General features: G+C 33.9%; 5 protein-coding genes across 5 annotated transcripts; 2 read left to right on the top strand and 3 right to left on the bottom strand.

Annotated features, from left to right (window-relative positions):
• Nucleotides 1–4786: 4786 nt before the first annotated feature.
• LOC119606107 (cuticle protein 21-like) lies at nucleotides 4787–13426 on the bottom strand. Its single transcript, XM_037959492.1, has 4 exons — nucleotides 13339–13426; nucleotides 12915–13261; nucleotides 5258–5333; nucleotides 4787–5186 (listed from the first exon to the last, which is right to left on the bottom strand). The coding sequence occupies exons 1-4, from the start codon at nucleotides 13348–13350 to the stop codon at nucleotides 4872–4874; spliced, it is 750 nt and encodes a 249-aa protein (XP_037815420.1). The 5' UTR covers nucleotides 13351–13426; the 3' UTR covers nucleotides 4787–4871.
• LOC119606090 lies at nucleotides 5715–6197 on the top strand. The gene is made up of 2 exons (XM_037959472.1): nucleotides 5715–5768; nucleotides 5842–6197. Exons 1-2 carry the CDS (start codon nucleotides 5757–5759, stop codon nucleotides 6133–6135), a joined length of 306 nt encoding a protein of 101 aa, XP_037815400.1. The 5' UTR covers nucleotides 5715–5756; the 3' UTR covers nucleotides 6136–6197.
• Nucleotides 13427–18825: 5399 nt separating the features above from the next.
• On the bottom strand, nucleotides 18826–19464 carry LOC119606077 (cuticle protein 16.5-like). Its single transcript, XM_037959461.1, has 2 exons — nucleotides 19380–19464; nucleotides 18826–19312 (listed from the first exon to the last, which is right to left on the bottom strand). The coding sequence occupies exons 1-2, from the start codon at nucleotides 19389–19391 to the stop codon at nucleotides 18917–18919; spliced, it is 408 nt and encodes a 135-aa protein (XP_037815389.1). The 5' UTR covers nucleotides 19392–19464; the 3' UTR covers nucleotides 18826–18916.
• A 530-nt stretch (nucleotides 19465–19994) lies between these two features.
• Nucleotides 19995–20560, top strand: LOC119606086 (cuticle protein 38-like). Its single transcript, XM_037959469.1, has 2 exons — nucleotides 19995–20069; nucleotides 20133–20560. The coding sequence occupies exons 1-2, from the start codon at nucleotides 20058–20060 to the stop codon at nucleotides 20490–20492; spliced, it is 372 nt and encodes a 123-aa protein (XP_037815397.1). The 5' UTR covers nucleotides 19995–20057; the 3' UTR covers nucleotides 20493–20560.
• A 2424-nt stretch (nucleotides 20561–22984) lies between these two features.
• LOC119606079 (cuticle protein 38-like) lies at nucleotides 22985–23569 on the bottom strand. Its single transcript, XM_037959463.1, has 2 exons — nucleotides 23510–23569; nucleotides 22985–23445 (listed from the first exon to the last, which is right to left on the bottom strand). The coding sequence occupies exons 1-2, from the start codon at nucleotides 23519–23521 to the stop codon at nucleotides 23053–23055; spliced, it is 405 nt and encodes a 134-aa protein (XP_037815391.1). The 5' UTR covers nucleotides 23522–23569; the 3' UTR covers nucleotides 22985–23052.
• Nucleotides 23570–23741: the final 172 nt, after the last annotated feature.

Here is a 23741-nt window from a genome sequence, read left to right as displayed (position 1 = left end):
ATGATTTTATATGAAAATTCTACAATAGGCTGTACTTCCATAAATGTGATGTTGATCTAGAAAATAGCGAAAATCTGAGATCACCCATAATTCCCATAAAAAATGGATTTTATGTAAATAACATAAAAACGGTTGTAGATCCATAAATATTGCTCCACATTGGACAGATAAACTAGACGATAGACCAGACTATAGACTAGACTATAGACTAGACTATAGACTAGACTATAGGCTAGACTATAGACTAGACAACAGAACAAGACGAGAGGCTAGACTATATTCTAAATTATAGACTAGACTATAAACTAGACTATAGATTAGACAATAGATAAGACTATAGATACGACTATAGATTATAATATAGACTAGACTATAGACTAGACTATAGACTAGACTATAGACTAGACTAATAGACTAGACTATAGACAGACTATAGACGAGACTATAGACTAGACTAGAGAACTATAGACTATAGACTAGACCATAGACTAGACTATAGACTAGACTATAGACTAGACTATAGACTAGAACGATAGACTAGACTATAAAACTAGAACTTAAACTAGACTATAGACTAGACTATAAACTAGACATATGACTACTAGACTAGACTACTAGACTAGACTAGACTATAGACTTAGACGACTATAGACTAGACTATAGAGAAGACTAGACTATAGACAGACTATAGACTAGACTATAGACTAGACTATGAACTAGACTGATAGACTAGACTATAGACTAGACTATAGAACTAGACTATAGAATAACTATACTAGACTAGACGATAGACTAGACGATAACTAGACATAGACTAAGACTTAGAACTAGACTATAGACTAGACTATAGAGCTAGACGAATACTAGACTAGACTAGACTATAGACTAGACTATAGACTAGACTATAGACTAGACTATAGACTAGACTATAGACTAGACTATAGACTAGACTATAGACTAGACTATAGACTAGACTATAGACTAGACTATAGACTAGACTATAGACTAGACTATAGACTAGACTATAGACTAGACTATAGACTACTAGACTAGACTATAGACTAGACTATAGACTAGACTATAGACTAGACTATAGACTAGACTATAGACTAGACTATAGACTAGACTATAGACTAGACTATAGACTAGACTATAGACTAGACTATAGACTAGACTATAGACTAGACTATAGACTAGACTATAGACTAGACTATAGACTAGACTATAGACTAGACTATAGACTAGACTATAGACTAGACTATAGACTAGACTATAGACTAGACTATAGACTAGACTATAGACTAGACTATAGACTAGACTATAGACTAGACTATAGACTAGACTATAGACTAGACTATAGACTAGACTATAGACTAGACTATAGACTAGACTATAGACTAGACTATAGACTAGACTATAGACTAGACTATAGACTAGACTATAGACTAGACTATAGACTAGACTATAGACTAGACTATAGACTAGACTATAGACTAGACTATAGACTAGACTATAGACTAGACTATAGACTAGACTATAGACTAGACTATAGACTAGACTATAGACTAGACTATAGACTAGACTATAGACTAGACTATAGACTAGACTATAGACTAGACTATAGACTAGACTATAGACTAGACTATAGACTAGACTATAGACTAGACTATAGACTAGACTATAGACTAGACTATAGACTAGACTATAGACTAGACTATAGACGACTATAGACTAGACTATAGACTAGACTATAGACTAGACTATAGACTAGACTATAGACTAGACTATAGACTAGACTATAGACTAGACTATAGACTAGACTATAGACTAGACTATAGACTAGACTATAGACTAGACTATAGACTAGACTATAGACTAGACTATAGACTAGACTATAGACTAGACTATAGACTACTATAGACTAGACTATAGACTAGACTATAGACTAGACTATAGACTAGACTATAGACTAGACTATAGACTAGACTATAGACTAGACTATAGACTAGACTAATAGACTAGACTAACTATATACTGACTATAGACTAGACTATAGACTGACTATAGACTAGACTATAGACTAGACTATAGACTAGACTATAGACTAGACTATAGACGAGACTATAGACTAGACTATAGACTAGACTATACTAGACTAGACCTAAGAGACTAGACTATAGAACTAGACCTATAGACAGCTTAGACTAGACTAGTAGACTAGAACTATAGACTAGAACTATAGACTAGACTATAGACTAGACAATAGACTAGACTATAGGACTGGACTATAGACTAGACGATAGACTAGACTATAGACTAGGACTATAAGACTAGAACTATAACTAGACTATAGACTAGACTATAGACGAGACTATAGACTATACTATAGACTAGACTATAGACCTAGACGCTAGACTAGAACCTATAGACTAGACTATAGACTAGACTATAGACTAGACATAGAGACTAGACTATGACTAGACTATAGACTCGACTATAGACTAGACTATAGGAATAGACCTAGAATAGACTAATGACTAGACTATAGACTAGACTATAGACTAGACTATAGACTAGACTATACTTAGACTAAGACTAGACTATAGACTGACTCATAGACCTAGACTATAGACTAGACTATAGACTAGACTATAGACTAGACTATAGACTACACTAGACTATAGACTAGACTATAGACTAGACTATAGACTAGACTAGACTATAGACTAGACTATAGACTAGACTAGACTATAGACTAGACTATAGACTAGACTATAGACTAGACTATAGACTAGACTATAGACTAGACTAGACTATAGACTAGACTATAGACTAGACTATAGACTAGACTAGACTATAGACTATACTAGACTAGACTATAGACTAGACTATAGACTAGACTATAGACTAGACTATAGACTAGACTATAGACTAGACTGTAGACTAGACTATAGACTAGACTATAGACTAGACTATAGACTAGACAATAGACTAGACTATAGACTGGACTATAGACTAGACTATAGACTAGACTATAGACTAGACTATAGACTAGACTATAGACTAGACTAGACTAGACTATAGACTAGACTATAGACTAGACTAGACTATAGACTATACTAGACTAGACTATAGACTAGACTATAGACTAGACTATAGACTAGACTATAGACTAGACTGTAGACTAGACTATAGACTAGACTATAGACTAGACTATAGACTAGACAATAGACTAGACTATAGACTGGACTATAGACTAGACTATAGACTAGACTATAGACTAGACTATAGACTAGACTATAGACTAGACTATACTAGACTATAGACTAGACTATAGACTAGACTATAGACTAGACTATAGACTAGACTATAGACTAGACTATAGACTAGACTAGACTATAGACTAGACTATAGACTAGACTATAGACTAGACTATAGACTAGACTAGACTATAGAATAGACTAGACTAGACTATAGACTAGACTATAGACTAGACTAGACTAGACTATAGACTAGACTAGACTATAGACTAGACTATAGACTAGACATAGACTAGACTATAGACTAGACTATAGACTAGACTATAGACTAGACTATAGACTAGACTATAGACTAGACTATAGACTAGACTATAGACTAGACTATAGACTAGACTATAGACTAGACTATAGACTAGACTATAGACTAGACTATAGACTAGACTATAGACTAGACTATAGACTAGACTATAGACTAGACTATAGACTAGACTATAGACTAGACTATAGACTAGACTATAGACTAGACTATAGACTAGACTATAGACTAGACTATAGACTAGACTATAGACTAGACTATAGACTAGACTATAGACTAGACTATAGACTATATAGACTAGACTATAGACTAGACTATAGACTAGACTATAGACTAGACTATAGACTAGACTATAGACTAGACTATAGACTAGACTATAGACTAGACTATAGACTAGACTATAGACTAGACTATAGACTAGACTATAGACTAGACTATAGACTAGACTATAGACTAGACTATAGACTAGACTATAGACTAGACTATAGACTAGACTATAGACTAGACTATAGACTAGACTATAGACTAGACTATAGACTAGACTATAGACTAGACTTAGACTATAGATAGACTAGACTATACTAGACTATAGACTAGACTATAGACTAGACTATAGACTAGACTATAGACTAGACTATAGACTAGACTATAGACTAGACTATAGACTAGACTATAGACTAGACTATAGACTAGACTATAGACTAGACTATAGACTAGACTATAGACTAGACTATAGACTAGACTATAGACTACTATAGACTAGACTATAGACTAGACTATAGACTAGACTATAGACTAGACTATAGACTAGACTATAGACTAGACTATAGACTAGACTATAGACTAGACTATAGACTAGACTATAGACTAGACTATAGACTAGACTATAGACTAGACTATAGACTAGACTATAGACTAGACTATAGACTAGACTATAGACTACTAGACTAGACTATAGACTAGACTATAGACTAGACTATAGACTAGACTATAGACTAGACTATAGACTAGACTATAGACTAGACTATAGACTAGATTAGACTTGACTATGGACTAGTCTTGTTTATATTCCGAACTATAGAATAGACTATATTTAAAATTTAAGTTTTCAAAGTTTCAATTTTTATAAATATTTGAAGAGTTCAAAAGGATTTGAGGATTTGGCATAGCGTTTTTGAACATACTCCCATGTAAATTAATAAAACGTTACTTTTTAATATTTAAAATAATTTAGCTTTATTTAATAACAGTCTTCAAATCGCACATCCTTTTCTGGCCAAAAAATTTTGGAAAATTTACAGCAAAACTGGAGCAGCAGCGTAGGACAAAGGTGCAGAGTAAGCCAAAGGAGCAGCATATTTAGCTACAACTGGAGCAGAGTAAGCCAAAGGAGCAGCAAAGGTCTTGGCAACAACAGGGGCGGCTACTGGAGCAACAACTGGGGTGGAGACAATGCCATTGTGGTTACGGGCAACAAATTGACTGCTAGTGGCGGTAACAACACCGGCGGGAGCTGCAACAACAGCAGCAGGAGCAGAGTAAGCCAAAGGAGCGGACAACAAACCAGGCTGGGCAGCAGCACAGGCAATGAAGGCAAAGATAACAACGGCCTAATGCAAGAAATATAAATAAATTTAGTTTTATTTCGAATTAAATTAAATAAATAGTTGAGTTAACTTACAAATTTGAACATGTTGAAGATGTTGGGTTTATTCTTAACGAATTTTTGTTTTCTAATGCTGATTTCAGACTTAAACCTTTATTTATATAGCTAGTTAAAACCAGTCATTAATTGCGTGTTAATTTAAGTAAAGACTTTAATCAAATATATTAGTATTTACTTTTCCTATCTAATTTGAGTAAGTAAATGGATAGTTGGTATTCATTTTAACATTTTCGTATTAATTTAGTACGTGCCTTGTGTTTTGTTATTAACAGTATTTTTGGAATTTCTAAACCTTCTTTTATAAATTGACAATGAAGTTTGTTTTTAACGATTTTGTTTAAAGAATTTTGATTAGTGTTTATTTGAAAAAATAATAAATAGTAACCGAAAGTTCTTTAGGAATATATTATAATTGACCTTTCAACTAAAATTGTTTAGTTTGCTATAAATACTGTTGCCTTTTATTGTTACCAACAGTTCAGTTTTAAACTTGTCTTTCACAACTTAAGCAAAAATGTTCAAATTCGTAAGTTTTTTTTGCATACTCAATATCCTTTAAGTGTTCCCTTAACTAATATAGAATTGCTTGAAATTTTTAGGCCTTTGTTATCTTTGCCCTTATTGCTTGTGCTGCTGCTAAGCCTGGCTTATTGACTGCTGCTCCTTTGGCTTACACTGCTCCTGTTGTAGCTGCCCCCGCCGGTGTAGTTACTGCTACCAGTAGCCAGTACATTGCTCGCAACCACAATGGTATTGCCACTGCTCCCGTTGTTGCCCCCGTAGCCGCCCCTGTTGTTGCCAAGACTGTTGCTTACACTGCCCCAGTTGCTGCTCCCTTGGCTTACACCGCTTCCTTGCCTTTGTCTTATGCTGCCGCCCCAGTTTTGTTGTAAAAACTGCGAAATGATTTTGATACATGATGCCAAAAAATAAATTGAATTCCTAAGAACAAAAACTGCTATTTATTTGTTTTTATTTTAATTAGATCTAGCTGAATATAATACGCCTCACAGGTCACAAATTTGGTCTATAGTATTCTTCATCCTAGGATCTAAATATTCCTCAAAGTTAAAAATAACACAGCGCAACAAAATTTGAAAATAAAAGTTGAAATCAGTACCCCTATTTTATGCTACTTTTCTAGAGGACTTGTTATGATAGAGAAATTCTGAGGCCAGATTTGGATACAGCGCGGCTTAATCGCTTTGATTTCAATTTCAAACTTCACAAGGATTATATATATAGAAGTATTTTGTGATTATTTTATTGTGAGAAAAAGCTGTTCAAGTGGTTTACTGTCCTTATATGTATATAGCCCTTTTCGGACCGACTTTTTGATCATTTATAAAAAAAGGACTTCGATTCGTGGGCCTTTTAAAAGTCATATTTACATATTATAAAGAGGCGATAATCATTTCTCTTTATTTTTCGCATGAGATATTCCGTGAGGACTATAGAATTGTCTATAGTACTATATACTATAGAACTGTCTATAGTCTGGATTATAGAACTGTCTATAGTCTGGACTATAGAACTGTCTATAGTCTGGACTATAGAACTGTCTATAGTCTGGACTATAGAACTGTCTATAGTCTGGATTATAGAACTGTCTATAGTCTGGACTATAGAACTGTCTATAGTCTGGACTACAGAACTGTCTATAGTCTGGACTATAGAACTGTCTATAGTCTGGACTATAGAACTGTCTATAGTCTGGACTATAGAACAGTCTATAGTCTGGACTACAGAACTGTCTATAGTCTGGACTATAGAACTGTCTATAGTCTGGACTATAGAATTGTCTATAGTCTGGACTATAGAACTGTTTATAGTCTGGACTATAGAATTGTCTATAGTCTGGACTATAGTACTGTCTATAGTCTGGACTATAGAACTGTCTATAGTCTGGACTATAGAACTGTCTATAGTCTGGACTATAGAACTGTCTATAGTCTGGACTATAGAACTGTCTATAGTCTGGACTATTGAACTGTCTATAGTCTGGACTATAGAACTGTCTATAGTCTGGACTATAGAACTGTCTATAGTCTGGACTATTGAACTGTCTATAGTCTGGACTATAGAGCTGTCTTTAGTCTGGACTATAGAACTGCCTATAGTCTGGACTACAGAACTGTCTATAGTCTGGATTATAGAACTGTCTATAGTCTGGACTATAGAACAGTCTATAGTCTGGACTAAAGAACAGTCTATAGTCTGGACTAAAGAACAGTCTATAGTCTGGACTATAGAACTCTTTAAAGTCTGGATTATAGAACAGTCTATAGTCTTGACTGTAGAACATTCTATAGTCTGGACTATAGAACAGTCTACTTAAGATCTTCTAATAAGCCTTCAACGAAAGACCTTCTTAAAAGACTTCAGCGAAAGAATTCCCAACAGGCTTTCAAAGGAAAGGTACAAAAATCTCTCTTAATAAATTCTTATTTAATAAAGACCGTATGTCATGTGTTCTGGATCCCCATTATAGAGAATCTAAAAGGTACCATTTGAAGTATGGAAAAGTACCATAGAGTTCACACTTACAGATTATTATTCAGAGGACTACGCATGTTCAAATGTATGTTTTTATTTGGAATATTCAAAAAGTACCTTTTGAAAGATAAAAAGTACTAAAAAGTTCTCTCTTAAAGTATGCTATTCAATAAGGACCGTGTATGTTTATTTAGATTATAGTTTCTCATTTAATCCGGGCTCTACATGTTAACTTCTAGGTTCAATTTAATAGAAAACTCAAAAAAGTACCAGTCGAATTACGAAAAAGTACCAAAAAGTTTTCTTTTATAGTTTCTCACTTACTTCAGGCTCTACATGCTTAATTTCATGTTTCTAGGTTTAATTTTAAATAAATCTTAAAAAAGTACTTATGTAGAACGAAAAAGTAGCGAAAAGTTGGAGAATGAAAAAGTAACAAAAAAATACTACTTGGTAATGGGGTTCCATTAGCATATTTAGTGTTTTTAAATCTAAAAATGTTATCTAAATTGGATTATTGTGTTTGAATAAATTAAATTTCCCCATTTTTACCCCTTTTAGTACTTTTTTCCTCCCCATTAACGAAATAAAAATGCAATTCCAAAAAGTTGCAACATCATAGTGGGAGTCCGTTATTATGTATTCATATGTATAAGTTAATAAACCAAAAAACAATGTTGTTTGAAAAAAGTCTACATAAATAGGTACAATTTTCACCCCTTAAACGTCCGAATATTCAAAAAGTACTAAATTCATATTTTTTTTTTTTTTTTTTTGTTAAGTTATGAAGGAGTCAAAAATATTTGTTGAATGTTGTTCACTGTTTAAAAATATACATGGGGTGCAAAAAAAAGTACCAAAATACAGTTTTTAGCCATTTATTCCCTAAAGGGGCTGAATTTGAAAAAAGTACCAGACTTCGAACTACGATAAGCTTTAAACTGTTTTTGAATCTTTTCTAGTTTAGGAGATATGAGGTTACCGAATTTACCCTTTCTTACCACCTAAACATTAGAAATCCCGTCTTAGTGGACCTATTTAGTGGGAGACCAACCTCATGTTCCAATTTCAGCATATTGGCTTCAACCGTTTAGGCTGTGCGATAGTGAATCAGTCAGTAACGTTGAATTGTATATAGATATTTGCATTTGCATTCGCCTTAATAAATACCACATACTATACAAATTCCCAACCCTGTCATTATTAGTTTAATAATATTTTACTAAATATTTCCGTTTTGACATTTCACTAATAAATCTGCTGAACATCTTCTTGCTCTTAAGCTATTTACGCACTTTTTACTATAATCCCCCTCTCTACAACAAAATACAATAACAACAAACATATTACATACAATTTAGTACAAATCAAATAATGACAGCAGCAGCATCAACAACAACAATAGCAATCATTACTTGCATTTTTCTCTTTTAGTTTTCTAGAAATTTTGCAAGTGTTCGGTTGTTTGGTGATTAGTGCTCGTTTAATTTATTAATAAATCTGGTTAAAAGTTAATAAATTATTAATATTTTTGCATAAATATAAAATTTAAATGTTTGTTAATATTTCCGTGTAAAAATATTGTTAAAAAATAACTTGTAAATTAGTAAAAAAAGTAAGGAAAAATTGTTTGGAAAAAAATAAAATGCTGAGCTCGGTTTGTCGGTTTGTTGTTTTAGTTTGGCCATTCGTTGTTAATAAGTGTGTGTATGTAGGTGTGTGGTTAGGAAAGTGTGTTAAGTTTCTTGGTTAGTTGGTTGTTTGGAAAGTGAATAAAAAAAGCTTGTTAATGAGAAAAGAAAAGCTTTTATAAGTTTTGTAAAGTTAAGATAAAGAAGTAAAATAATTTCAAATAAGTCAAAAGCTTTCAATTATAATAAAGGAAATGAGAAGGAAAAAGCAAGAAAAAAGCTAAGAAATTAAAAAAAATGTGGTGAAAATAAATAAAAAAAGCTTTGAAATAAAAAAATAAATAAAAAGCTAATTAAAAGTTTGTAAAAAAGCTGAAATAAAATTGTTGCCGAAAAGGAAAATAAGTGTTAAATAAGGTAAGTGATTTTTTAATTTAATTATGATTTAAAACATTTAAAGTTCTAATGAATAAGTCAATATAACTATTAAAGTAATTTCCTATGAGGACATTCTATTTCAACTGAAGATCTTCTAATAAGCCTTAAAGTGCAAGACCTTAAAAGACTTCAACAAAAGAACTTCCAATAGAGGCCTTTAACGGAAGACCTTCTACAGGCCCTTTTTAAATAAGCATTCTATTAACATGTAAAATTGAAACGATTTTGAAATGTGACTGCGTGTACTTGAGTCTATAAAATAATGCCTTTAGTAAGGCCTCTATACTGCATCAAACTTGGTAGGAAATGTAGTTTTTGTAAACACTGATTAGGACAACAAAACGAGAACTTCGGATGCTATCTTCTTTAGTTTCAAGGTTAACAAGGCAATGTTTTATTACCTTAACAAAATCTTTACTTTTATACCCGTTACTTTCTCGACATTTTTATAATATAATTTAACGACCCTGTAAAGTTTATATATTCCGAGACCTTATAGATAGGGGAATCATTTTACGATGTATGTCTGTCAGTCAAACTGTCTGTCTGTATGTATATTGAAATTAATCTTCGGCAAAATCGGTGCATAAAATATTTATTACTTGTTTTATCGCTATTGATAAGTTTTTTTCAGAAACTATAGCAGATATTACAGCAAATTTGTCTTTTCTTTTGGCTAGAGATTAACATTAGAAACGGTTCATGTTCATCTTCAGCTTCATCATCTTCTATATCAATCAATAAAATTCTAACGTTACTGACTCACTGACTGACTGACTGATTCATTATCGCACAGCCTAAACGGTTGAAGCTAAAGAGCTGAAATTTTCCCACCAAAAAGATCCAATAAGATTTTTGGAAATTCGAATGTTTAGGGGGTAAAAAAAGGGTAAAAGCGGCTAAATTCGGTAACCTCATATCTCCTAAACTAGAACAGTTTAAAGCTTATTGTCATTCATTTAAAAAATAAGCGGACAGGTGTCTGGTACTTTTTACAAATTCGGCCCCTTTAGGGAACAAACGGATAAAAACTGTATTTTGGTACTTTATTTTAAAATCTATAAAAGGGAAATTTTTGGTACTTTTTCGTTTTTTAAGTTGTATTTTTTAATTTTCCATAATAATGATCCTAGAAACAAGAAATTAAGCATGTAGAGTCCGGAGTAAATGAGATCGTATAAAATGGGACTTTTTGCTCACTTTTCGTTCTTTTTCGTTTTTTTAACTGGTACTTTTTGAGTTTTCTATAATATTGAACCTAAAAACATGAAATTAAGCATGTAGAGCTCGGAGTAAATGAGAATCTATAACAGGGGGCTTTTTTGTACTTTTTTGTCCTTCGACTGGTACTTTTTGAGTTTTCTATTACATTGAACTTATTGGTACTTTATCATACTTCGACTGGTACTTTATTGAGTTTTCTATTAAATTGAAGCTAGAACCATGTAGAGCTCGAAGTAAATGAGAATCTATAAAAGGGTACTTTTTTGTACGTATTCATTCTTCAAAAGGTACTTTTTGCATTTTCTATAATATTGAATCTAGAAACATGAAATTAAACACGTAGAGTCCGGAGTAAGTGGGAACATATCAAAGGAGACTTTTTGGTACTTTTTCGTTCTTCGAACGATACTTTCTGAATTTTTTATAATATTGATCCTAGAAACTTGAAATCTCTAAAAGGGGGACTTTTTGATATTGCAGATATATATACGATCAGGGTCGCGAAGCACACTGGGTATAGCTAGTTATGTATATAAAGAAGTAGCGTTACTGACTGACTGATTCATCATCGCACAGTCCAAACGGCTGAACCTAGAATCAGATGTGTTTTTGGTTATATAGATCCACTAAGGAACGATTTTTGGAAATTTGTACATTTAGAGCAAGAAAAGGGGAAATCTAACACGATATATATTTTAAATGCACCTGTATCTTCTCTTAAAATTAGCAGATGGGTGTCTGGTACTTTTTGAAATTCGTACTTTTAACGGAAGAAAATGTGTAACAAAGGTGAATTTGGTACCTTTTTTGGCCCTTTTGAACTTTTTAACTAATAAAGATAATAAAATTTTTGTAAATATTTTGGATATATCTTTCAAAATTATGAGATACTTATTTCGAGCTTTTTTAAAATTCAGTACTTTATGGATGTAAAAGGGAGAGAAAAGTATTTTTTGTACATTTTTTGCAGCACATTAAGAAAAGTTTTTCGAATTACTGACTTATGCCTATTAAATTACGTACAAATTCTGTAATATTTATTGAAACAAAATATTTTCTAGGGGAAAGGAAAAGGGGAAAAACGGGAAATTTAATTTATAAAATTTGTTTGGTACTTTTTGAATATTCAACATAGAAACATATATTTGAACATGCATGGTCCTGACTGAATAATAATTTGTAAGTGAGGACTCTTTGGTACTTTTTCATTCTTTAAATGGTACCTTTTGGATTCTCTATAATGGAGAACCGAAACACATGACATACGGTCTTTATAAAGAGAGACTTTTGTACTTTTTCATTTTTCAGGTGGTACTTTTTGATTTGTTACGATATTGAACACAGAAATATAAAATTTTATATATAGGAAACTGATTGAATGAGAATCGAATGAAAGGGACTTTTTGTACTTTAAGATTCTTTATAGCCGAACTTGTTTTATTTTTCAATTAACAATAGGATATAGTTCTTTCGGTTTTCTGTTCTGGTGCCTTTTTCATCCCCCTAGCTGAACTGACAAAAATTAACACTATAAATTTCAAAAAAGTACCAAAAAATTATTCAATTTTATTTTTTGAGGAAATATTTGGTACGAGTTTAATACGAAGTTTTGTTGATTGTGACTAAGGTTCACTAAGGGTTCTACTTTTTTCCCCTTTTTGTACCTTTCGGATTCCCCTATTACCATGAGCTTGGTAAGGATTTTTAAAGAACTAACAAATCATAGAAATTAGTACAAAGTACTAATTTCGAATAGTACTTCCTAAGAGAATTGAAATCATTTTATATTGAATGAGAATGAAAAACAACATCCTTTAAACTTTCAATTAAAACTATTCATTTTATTTACAAAAAAAAAAAACTTGAAAAACCCAAAAATTTACAACAAAACGGGGGCAGCGGTGTATTTAAGAGGAGCTACAGGAGCAACGGGGGCTACGGGAGCAGCGAAAGGAGTGGCAACGGGGACAGCAGCGGCGGCAGCATAGGTGGCGGGAACTACAGCAGCATTGTAGTTTTGCTTAATGTCAACACGGCTGCTGGCATAAGCGGCATCCAAATGAGCATTAGCGTAAGCTACAGGGGCGGCAGCATAAGCAGCAACAGGGGCAGTATAGGCCAAAGGAGCAGAGTAAGCTAAAGGAGCAGCAACGGGAGCAGTATAAGCCAAAGGAGCTACAACACCGGGTTTAGCGGCAGCACAGGCAATGAAAGCGCACAAAACAATGATCTGAACAATAAAACACACACACTTTATTAGGACTCTAAGGACTTTTTGTTTTAAGATTATTTCTTAATTCTACTTACGAATTTGGCCATTTTGTTGTTTAGTTGATTTTCTTGTTTTGTTTTGAATAAAACTGAATAATGCTGCTGTGTTGTGCTACCCTTTTTATACTCTAGTTATTAAATTTAATTCACATTTAAATAAAACGTGTTAAGTTTTCTTAACAATTGTTTGGGTAGTCTATGACTATGACGTTTTATGCATAAGAAATAAGTCAAATTGAATGCATAGCCTTGCAAATTTTTAAATATTTTGGAAATATACAAGAATTTTTATTTTTACTGAATTCCTTTAAATCTAAATTAAAATGTGTGGGTTGGTATGATATTTGAATTTTAAATTTTGGTATTGCGAAACTTTTTTTTTTTTGAGTATGAAAAGTGCAGCTAAAGAAATTTTTGTTACTTTAACTGATTTGTAACCATTTTGAGTAAATTGCTAAAAAGTAATGTCAACTAATTTTTATGAACAATTTTGAAATTTTAGGTCAAGTTCTTAAAGTTTCCGATACTTCTATGAAAGTGTGTTTGTATGTATGTATGTTTGTTTATTTGTGCTTTATAGACTGCTAAACGGCTGGACCGATTTTCCTGAAATTTTCTTCCTGTATGTCTGGAAGGAACTATAGGCTACTTTTTATGTTGAAATTTCATGTGGGCGACGTGCCACGCCCATATTAAGAAAATATTAAATTAGTATATCTGAGATAATATAATAGTTAGAGTCTTCAAATTTTGTCGGAACAACTTTAGTATCAATATAATTACTTAAGACAAAAAGTGGGCGGATAAGCATTAGGGGGCCTGGTACCTCCCATATAAATTAAATACAAAAATTCGTTTATCTTGGAAACTATTATAGTTAGAATATTAAAAACTTGCACGAATAACTTTAACATCCATGTAAACATTTTGGGAAATAAATTTTCGGACTACCCATGGGGGGAGCAGCACCTCCCATATTAATAAAATACAAAAATTGGTTTATCTGGGTCCCAGATTCTGGGAAACTAATTGAACTAAATACTTCAAATTTTGCACTAAGAACTTAAATATTCATCTGAACATTTTGGAGAAAAAAGAGCGGACTTTCGTCATGGGGGGCTTGGAGCCCATATAAATTAAATAGGAAAATTATTATATCTGAGAAACTATTAGAGCTAGAATCTTCAAATTTTAATTGAAGAACTTTGATATTCATGTGAACATTCAGAGAATAACGGGCGGACTTTCAATGGGGGGCTTGGCACCTCACATATGAATTAAATACAAAATTTCGCTTATCTGGGAAACTAATAGAACAAGATTCTTCAAATATAGCAAGAAGAACTTTATTATACATATTCATATTATGAACATTTTGGAGAAAAAAAGGGCGGACTTTCATCTGGGGGCTGTGAGTTCCCATATGAATTAAATAGAAAAATTCGTATATCTGAGAAACTATTAGAGCTAGAATCTTCAAATTCTACATGAAGATCTTTGACATTTAGAGAATAACGGGCGGACTTTCAATGGGGTCTTGGCACCCCCTATATGAATTAAATACAGAATTTCGTATATCTGGGAAAATATTAGATTTTTTTTTTAATTTGTCATCGATTACATTAAAATCTTAATTAACGTTCGGAAAAAATGCATCTCTGGAAAACATTACAGTTAGAATCTTCAAAATTGTTAAGAAGATTTTTTATTTATATTGCTTTTAGGGTAGCAAAGCACACTGGGTATTGCTAGTTTTAATATAAATTCGAGAGAAAAGTTTACTAGATTTATTAAAAAATACTAAAAACCTTTTTATACCATATCGTCTTTAAATCAAAATGTATTAAGTTCCCAAAACAGAACTAAAATCCAAATTTTCTAGACTTTGTATAATTTGCAAATAAAATCCTTTAATAAAAAAGTTTTAAATTTAAAATAAATTAATTTATACTCCTTATTTAACTCTTTAGTTTGTATAAAAATTAGACTTAGCTCTTTTACACTCTAAGTTTAGGTAGATTAACAAGTCTGTTAACAATGAAGAATAGCGGTTTCCTTTAACTGTAGGGTGTCTTAGAGTTTGAAACGATTATTGCCATAAATAATTGATTTTATCTATATAAATAAATTGTTAAATTTTATTTCTTATTTAGTTTTTGCAATTTAAACATCTTTTGCATACAAATATTGTCTTTTAAAATAGTTCTTTAAGAAAACAAAAATAGGCTTGATAAACTAGAAAAATTGTTATTATAAAATCTATACGAAATATACTTCCGCAGACGTCATATTATTTCAAAACAAAGAATAGTTGGAATTTGGCGAAATTCTGCCCCATTCTGGATTTACATTAGAAATACAAATTGTGCTTTTTTAGTCTATAAATACCTCTCAGTTTGGGCTTTTAGAACATGTGGCTCAAAGTTAAAAGTTTGATAAAAAAAAGGTCAAATTCGAAAGGATGCGAGGGCATAAGGGCTACATATTCAAACAAATATGAATGTATAGTCGGGCATGACCGATCATATGATACCCTATACCAGTGAGTATGTTAACATTTTGGATTAATTTACCCTACACCACTAGAGTGGGGAGGGTATTATGCGTTTGTGCTAATATTTGTAACACCCAAAAATATTCGTACTACACCCACCTTAAAGTATACCAATCGGCTTAGAATCACTTTCTAAGTCAATTTAGCTATATCCATCTGTGATACATACTCTTCTTTTGACCCAAGGACGAAGCCTATTGAAAACGGTTAAAATCTGTCTATTATTTCGTCAAAATATTGGTCCCAAAAATATTGGTCCTATACCCACCTTAAAGTATACCAATCGGCCCAGAATCACTTTCAGAGTCGATTTAGCTATATCCATCTGTGTGTCCGTCTGTGATACATACTCTTCTTTTGGCCCAAGGACGAAGCCTATTGAAAATGGTTAAAATCGGTCCATTATTTCATATAGCTCCCACGCAACCGTATCCCTTGAATAGTGCAATAGAGTATGTGCAAAATTTCATAAAACTATCTCGTAAATTGCGACCTACAGCGTGCGCACACACTTTACACGGACTCACTGCCCAAACGCATTATACCCTCCCCACTATAGTGGTGTAGGGTATAAAAATAGTCCATGATTTTTTCATGTAAAGATAACTCTCAGAAAAACATAGGTTAGGATAGCAGGTCGTCCTCACGATGTCTTCACTGGGGACACACTTAGGTCCAGTATATTGATCCCTTTGTGATACCTGAAACGAGAGAAAACGGTCAACGTATTATTACACTTCAACCTACTTACTCTGGTTTCCTAAACCGAACTAGTTGGTCGCACGAATATAGGAATCTATCTGTCGGATGTCGACCTCCCATAGATCCGCTAAGTCATGCAAGAAGTAGCTACCTAGCAGACTAATTCTATGATCTGCTAGGGCAGGAAAATGACAGAGGAAGTGAGTTATACTCTCTTCTTCCTCTTCATCCTGGCAGCTCCTGCAGAAGTCATTACTGGCTAAGTTTAGTCTTCTTGCTGGCCAGTGGCCAGTTACCATCGCCGTTAAGTTCCGTAGATTGAATATGGAGAAAGGCTTGTGATCTTTTTGGGTTGAATAATGGCCACATGATCCTTGCCTGCACTTGGCCTCTGTCGACCATCTGCATTTCGCAAGCTCATATAATTTTTCACATATAGAGCATTTGCAGGTTGAAAGCGGTATGCCGACGAAAGGGTCGGTGTGCTTTCTTGCAAGTGAGGAACCCTACTTGGCAAGAGAGTCCGCAATGGTGTTACCAGAAATTTGTTGATGTCCTGGAATCTAGTACAGTCCTATTGTGGAATGTTTCGCCATCTCATTAAGGGATGTCCGACATTCTAGGACTAAGTTTGATGTTGTGTAGACACCACTTAGAACCTTAAGAGCTGCCTGGCATCGGTATATATTTGAATATTAACACCATATATTCGGTAAAACCTGATCCAGTTTACAGCCCGTTTTATGGCAGACAATTCAGCCTGAAGAACGCTACATTGGTCAGAAAGCTTGAAGGAAACTTCCGTTCCCGAATGTGCTATGTAAAAAGATGCGGATCTAAGTGTAAGCAAATTTGTACATATTAATTTTCAAATGCCTATAACTCGTAAATTATAGAAGTTAAAAATTTCAAAGGTATCCAACTTAGAGCCCCTATAGCGCCGTTTCTAGAGCGTTCGGCTTGGCTACGCCCATGTGAAATTTAATTTCGACCGGACCATCCGATCGGCGCGATATCAGCTGATAACTTTAAATCTAATGCAGAACTCTAAGAGAATCTCAACCGAATACTCTTTCAGAGGTATTGAAAGGAAAGGGAACTTGGGGAAGTTTAGCTGACGGCAACGAAATTAAAATTCAGAATCAAAATCATGGACGAGGGTATTCCATTCAGCCTTATAGAATAATGGAACGATGGAACGAAAATCCTTTGGTTTAATAACAACGAGAGCAGGACGAAAATGTACCCTCTTAGAATGTATAAGTCTGAGTTAAGTATGATGGTACATATTCTTAGTGGACATACACAACTATACAAAATTGAACGAACGGATTCTTACGTATGAAGAGCAAGCTGAGAGGTCAATGAAACGGTGAAACACTCTTTCTGTCATTGCCAGACTTTTGTCGAAATTGGATCCATATATCTTGGAAACAATGTTATTCCAAATAAAAATAAAAAATCTCAGGAACTACGAACAGGAAACGGAGTTTCAGAAAAGGTGAGGAGGTGAGGCAAAACTTTCCAAACACTTTTTAAATATATTTCAACAGATGTATACCGTGGGCGATTTTCAGTCAAGCTTCCAACGAATCAGTTGCATTTGACGTAGAAGGTTCCCTGTGATAGATTTCAGCAGCCACTAATGGTTTGGTCCACCAAACACAGAGCGATCCATAACTGACTTTCTGCATTTCGGACATGCAGAATTAACATTCTAGGTCACTCGGCTTAAATTCGTCTGGTATTCAATTTCCTTACTTTTGGATGAATCCTTGCAATCGTTTTAAAATCCAATTATTTTGAAAGTTCTTGTTGAGTTTGACTTGATCTTCAAACCTATTTGGTTGGCCTGGACGATATTTGTTCCTCGTATGAAAATCACCACTTCTGAACTGCAGAAACCACTTTTCGCACGTTGAAACCGATTGAACACATTCATATAATTTTCCAAATGAAAAAAGTAAAGCTAAAGCTTTGAGGACACAAACTTCGACTTCGATGGAGAGAAAGCTTTGTTGTCTACACCCAATGCAATTCGATCTTTTTAATCGAAACACTTGATCGTTCGATCTATTCATCCATATTCAACGAAAACGTTATAGGTCCCAAATAAAGACGATATTGTATTCTAATGTTGCACTTTCTGATTACAAACATAATGCAAACCCCATTTTTTATGAAAAATTAGTTTTTACCGAAAAATCGGTTTTACATATGATACTAATCTAAATCCGGTTTTCGAAATAAAAACTCTTAAAATTTTAAATACTAAAATTATACTAACAATTTATTAACATTTTCATTAAATCACAATTAATTAATTATCATCAATTAAGCAACCAGACTAGACAGTTTTTAGAACAAAACTGGAGCTGGGGCAGCGGCATAAGTCAAAGGAGCTGAATAGGCCAAAGGATGAGAGTAAGCGGCGGCATATTTGGCAACAACAGGGGCGGAGTAAGCCAAAGGAGTAGAGTAGGCAGCAGCGTATTTGGCTACAACGGGAGCGGTATAAGCAGCAGCAACAGGGGCAGAGTAGGCAACAGTCTTGGCAACAACAGGAGTAGCTACTGGAGCAACAACAGGGGTGGAGACAATACCATTGTGGTTACGGGCAATATATTGGCTACTGGTGGCAGTAACAACACCAGCGGGGGCAGCTACAACGGCGGCAGGAGCAGTGTAAGCCAAAGGAGCTACAAAACCGGGTTTGGCAGCAGCACAGGCAATGACAGCGAAGATGACAACGGCCTATAGGATTTAAACATAATTATATTAATATATAAACGATATTTTGATAGACAAACTTCTAACTTACAAATTTGAACATTTTGATTTTGTTTGATTGTGATTTAGACTTGTTTGTTAAAACAGTTAAATTGTAATTGTTAACCGTTTGATAAATCGTTACACTATTTATAGTAATAATTCAATATAATGAACTAATTAAGGGGCGTGAATATAAAGCAGGTCATAAAGTTTTGATTTGAATCATAACAAATCCCAAAGCTTTAAAATGTAGTAGAGATATTAACATTTTAGTAAAATTAAAGACAAGTGTTTAAATTTTTTGATTTGAACTGAAAATTGAGTTTAAGCTTCTCGTATGCGTTATGAATTTTAAATTTATTTTATATTTATTTATTTGAACTCTTGGAATTTTTATGTACAATTTAACACTGAATTTAACTAACTGTTTGTTATGATTTACATACATAGATTTATTTGTTTTAGTTAAATTATTTAGTTAAACTACAAATAATAATTATTATTTTAAAAATGTCAACTTCTTTAATAAAATATACAAGAATAAGAGTTTTATGTAAATCTGAAGGATTTTTTTACATAAAATTTCAAAATAACTGTTTTATTTATTATTTAATCTTTCACAAGTTTAACTTAACTTCTAGTATAAATATTGGCTGTTTGACAGTTTTTTGTTATCACTCACTCTTATCCACTTCTTCAAAGTAGAATCAACTCTAACCTAAACAAAATGTTCAAATTCGTAAGTATAAATAAAACAAAATTTGAAAATCATCAAATCACTAAAATCAAATTCTATCTTTAGGCCGTTGTTATCTTCGCTCTCATTGCCTGTGCTGCTGCCAAACCTGGTTTTGTTGCTCCTTTGGCTTACACTGCTCCTGCCGCTGTTGTAGCTGCTCCCGCTGGTGTTGTTACCGCCACCAGTAGCCAATATATTGCCCGCAACCACAATGGTATTGCCACCGCCCCTGTTGTTGCCCCAGTAGCTGCCCCTGTTGTTGCCAAGACTGTTGCCTACACTGCCCCCGTTGCTGCTGCTTACACCGCTCCTTTGGCTTATTCTGCTCCCGTTGTTGCCAAATACGCCGCCGCTTACTCTCATCCTTTGGCCTACTCTGCTCCTTTGACCTATGCTGCTGCCCCAGCTCCAGTTTTGTTCTAAAAACTGTTTTTGCTGTGTTATTGATTTAAGTAGTGCCAAATAAAAAAAATATTTTTAGAAAAAAGTTATTTTTATAATTTTATTATTTGGGAATATGACCCTTAACTATAGCTACGCTATAGAAGTTCCTTTAGATTATGTACAATTCCAGGAAATTTATAGACTAGACTATAGACTAGACTATAGACTAGACTATAGACTAGACTATAGACTAGACTTATGACTGACTAGACTAGGACTGCCTAAGACTATAGACTAGGACTATAGACTAGACTATAGACTAGACTATAGACTAGCTATAGACTAGCCTATAGACTAGACTATAGACTAGACTATGACTAACTTAGACAGACTATTAGACGAGACTCTGACCTAGACTAAGACTAGACTATAGACTAGACTATAGACTAGGACATAGACTAGACTATAGAATAGACTATTAGACTTAGGACTATAGACTAGACTATTAGACTAGATATAACTAATAGACTATATACATAGATCTATAGACTAGGACTATAGACTAGGACTATAGACTAGACTATAGACTAGACTATAGACTAGACTATAGACTAGACTATAGACTAGACTATAGACTAGACTATAGACTAGGACTATAGGACTAGACTATAGACTAGACTATAGACTAGACTATTAGACTGACTATAGACTAGACTATAGACTAGACGCTAGACTAGACTATAGACTAGACTATAGACTAGACTATAGACTAGACTATAGACTAGACTATAGACTAGACTATAGACTAGACTATAGACTAGACTATAGACTAGACTATAGACTAGACTATAGACTAGACTATAGACTAGACTATAGACTAGACTATAGACTAGACTATGACTAGACTATAGACTAGGACTATAGACTAGACTATAGACTAGACTATAGACTAGACTATAGACTAGACTATAGACTAGACTATAGACTAGACTATAGACTAGACTATAGACTAGACTATAGACTAGACTATAGACTAGACTATAGACTAGACTATAGACTAGACTATAGACTAGACTATAGACTAGACTATAAGACTAGACTATAGACTAGACTATAGACTAGACTATAGACTAGACTATAGACTAGACTATAGACTAGACTATAGACTAGACTATAGACTAGACTATAGACTAGACTATAGACTAGACTATAGACTAGACTATAGACTAGACTATAGACTAGACTATAGACTAGGACTATAGACTAGACTATAGACTAGACTATAGACTAGACTATAGACTAGACTATAGACTAGACTATAGACTAGACTATAGACTAGACTATAGACTAGACTATAGACTAGACTATAGACTAGACTATAGACTAGACTATAGACTAGACTATAGACTAGACTATAGACTAGACTATAGACTAGACTATAGACTAGACTATAGACTAGACTATAGACTAGACTATAGACTAGACTATAGACTAGACTATAGACTAGACTATAGACTAGACTATAGACTAGACTATAGACTAGACTATAGACTAGACTATAGACTAGACTATAGACTAGACTATAGACTAGACTATAGACTAGACTATAGACTAGACTATAGACTAGACTATAGACTAGACTATAGACTAGACTATAGACTTGACTATAAACTAGACTATAGACTGGACTATAGACTAGACGATATGCAATCTCGGGGAAAAGAGGTGCTACCAGTACCAGTACAAATCAAATGTATCCTCCGCCTTTCCTTGGAATGATTTGACATGGGATTGAACCAGAGAACCACATAATCGGTGGCTCGCAGGTCAGAGTTTCGGACTTTTTCTTGTCCCGGTTATGGGAGAGGTCCCTTCGGGGTGCGCGTGGTGGCTAAGGTTTAAACCCATATTCGCGGGAAGAGAATGTGGGTAAAAAGACTGATGCACGGTGAAATCTATAATACTGGATAAGTTCGGTGCTGTTGCCGAAGTCAACAAATACCGCACAAATGAGAGTGGAAATGAGTTGGTGGAAAGTTCATATGATACATAATGAATGAGTGTGTCGGATGTTGTTCTCTGTGGGTTTGTCGAATGAATGAGAAGTGTGCTAGGTTGAATGATAATGGATGAAAGATATCTCATACAGGTGACACCATAGAGGTTTTCTTGTTTTCTTGGACCGGCAAAACATGTACAAAAATTGCTACCTGTGTATAAGATACACCAAGGGTCGGTGATGAGTGATGATTGCAGACACGGCAGGTGCTCAAGTAAAGCACTTCGACATCTTGTACTCTTGACATCTTATTAATATTTTAGTTACGAAGTTTTATATTATAAAATTCCGAAGAGAAATTGAAACTGTCGGATGTTTCGCTTGATTGAAAATTACATGAGCGGATGTATATCAACCATCGCAGAAAATTGTACCGATTACTTTACTTAGTTCTTAGCACTAATAATTCCATGTGTTACAGACATTAAGAATCAAAGTAATCAAATAGATGAGTAAATAAAAATCCAGAAGATTAAGTTTTAAATAAATTATTTTTTATTTCGCACTAATCAACACAAAAGCACATATCAAAAACAGTTTTTACAACAAAACTGGAGCAGCGGCATAAGTCAAAGGAGCTGAGTAGGCCAAAGGATGAGAGTAAGCAGCAGCGTATTTGGCAACAACTGGGGTGGAGTAAGCCAAGGGATGAGAGTAAGCAGCAGCGTATTTAGCCACAACGGGAGCAGTATAAGCGGCAGCAACAGGAGCAGTGTAGGCAACAGTCTTGGCAACAACAGGTGCAGCTACTGGGGCAACAACAGGGGTGGAGACAATACCATTGTGGTTGCGGGCAATATATTGGCTACTGGTGGCGGTAACAACACCAGCGGGAGCAGCTACAACGGCGGCAGGAGCAGTGTAAGCCAAAGGAGCACCAATCAAACCGGGTTTGGCAGCAGCGCAGGCAATGACAGCGAAGATAACAACGGCCTGAAGTTACATTTTTCATTAGTATTATGATAATTTTAAAAAATTAGCTTTTAATAAAACTTACGAATTTGAACATTTTGCTAAAGTGGGATTTTGGTCTACTTGTAGAAGTGGATAATGAGTGAGTGATAACAAAAACTTTGCTAGTAGGCAATATATATACCAGAACTTTAACATATTTGGGAAATTACAGGTACATATACAAAACAGTTATTTAAATATTATCGATTAAAAATCCTCCAAATTTACATAAAATTCGAATTCTTGTACATTTTGTTAAAGAATTGGTCATTTCT

This window comes from Lucilia sericata, unplaced genomic scaffold (genome assembly GCF_015586225.1).
Source record: "Lucilia sericata isolate MDLA Ls3-8-SP2 unplaced genomic scaffold, ASM1558622v1 Contig000551F_arrow, whole genome shotgun sequence".
In the NCBI taxonomy this organism is placed as follows: Eukaryota; Metazoa; Arthropoda; class Insecta; order Diptera; family Calliphoridae; genus Lucilia; species Lucilia sericata.
This window is presented reverse-complemented; position numbering and strand designations above follow the sequence as displayed.

Bases quoted from the DNA above. Each gene is read 5' to 3' on its own strand.
- LOC119606107 (XM_037959492.1), bottom strand. The intron at 5,334-12,914 runs GTAAATTTTTGG...ATATAAATAAAG, and splicing joins ACCGCTGCCCCCGTTTTGTT to GTTTAAGTCTGAAATCAGCA. The intron at 5,187-5,257 runs GTAAGTTAACTC...TTCTTGCATTAG, and splicing joins TCTTCAACATGTTCAAATTT to GCCGTTGTTATCTTTGCCTT.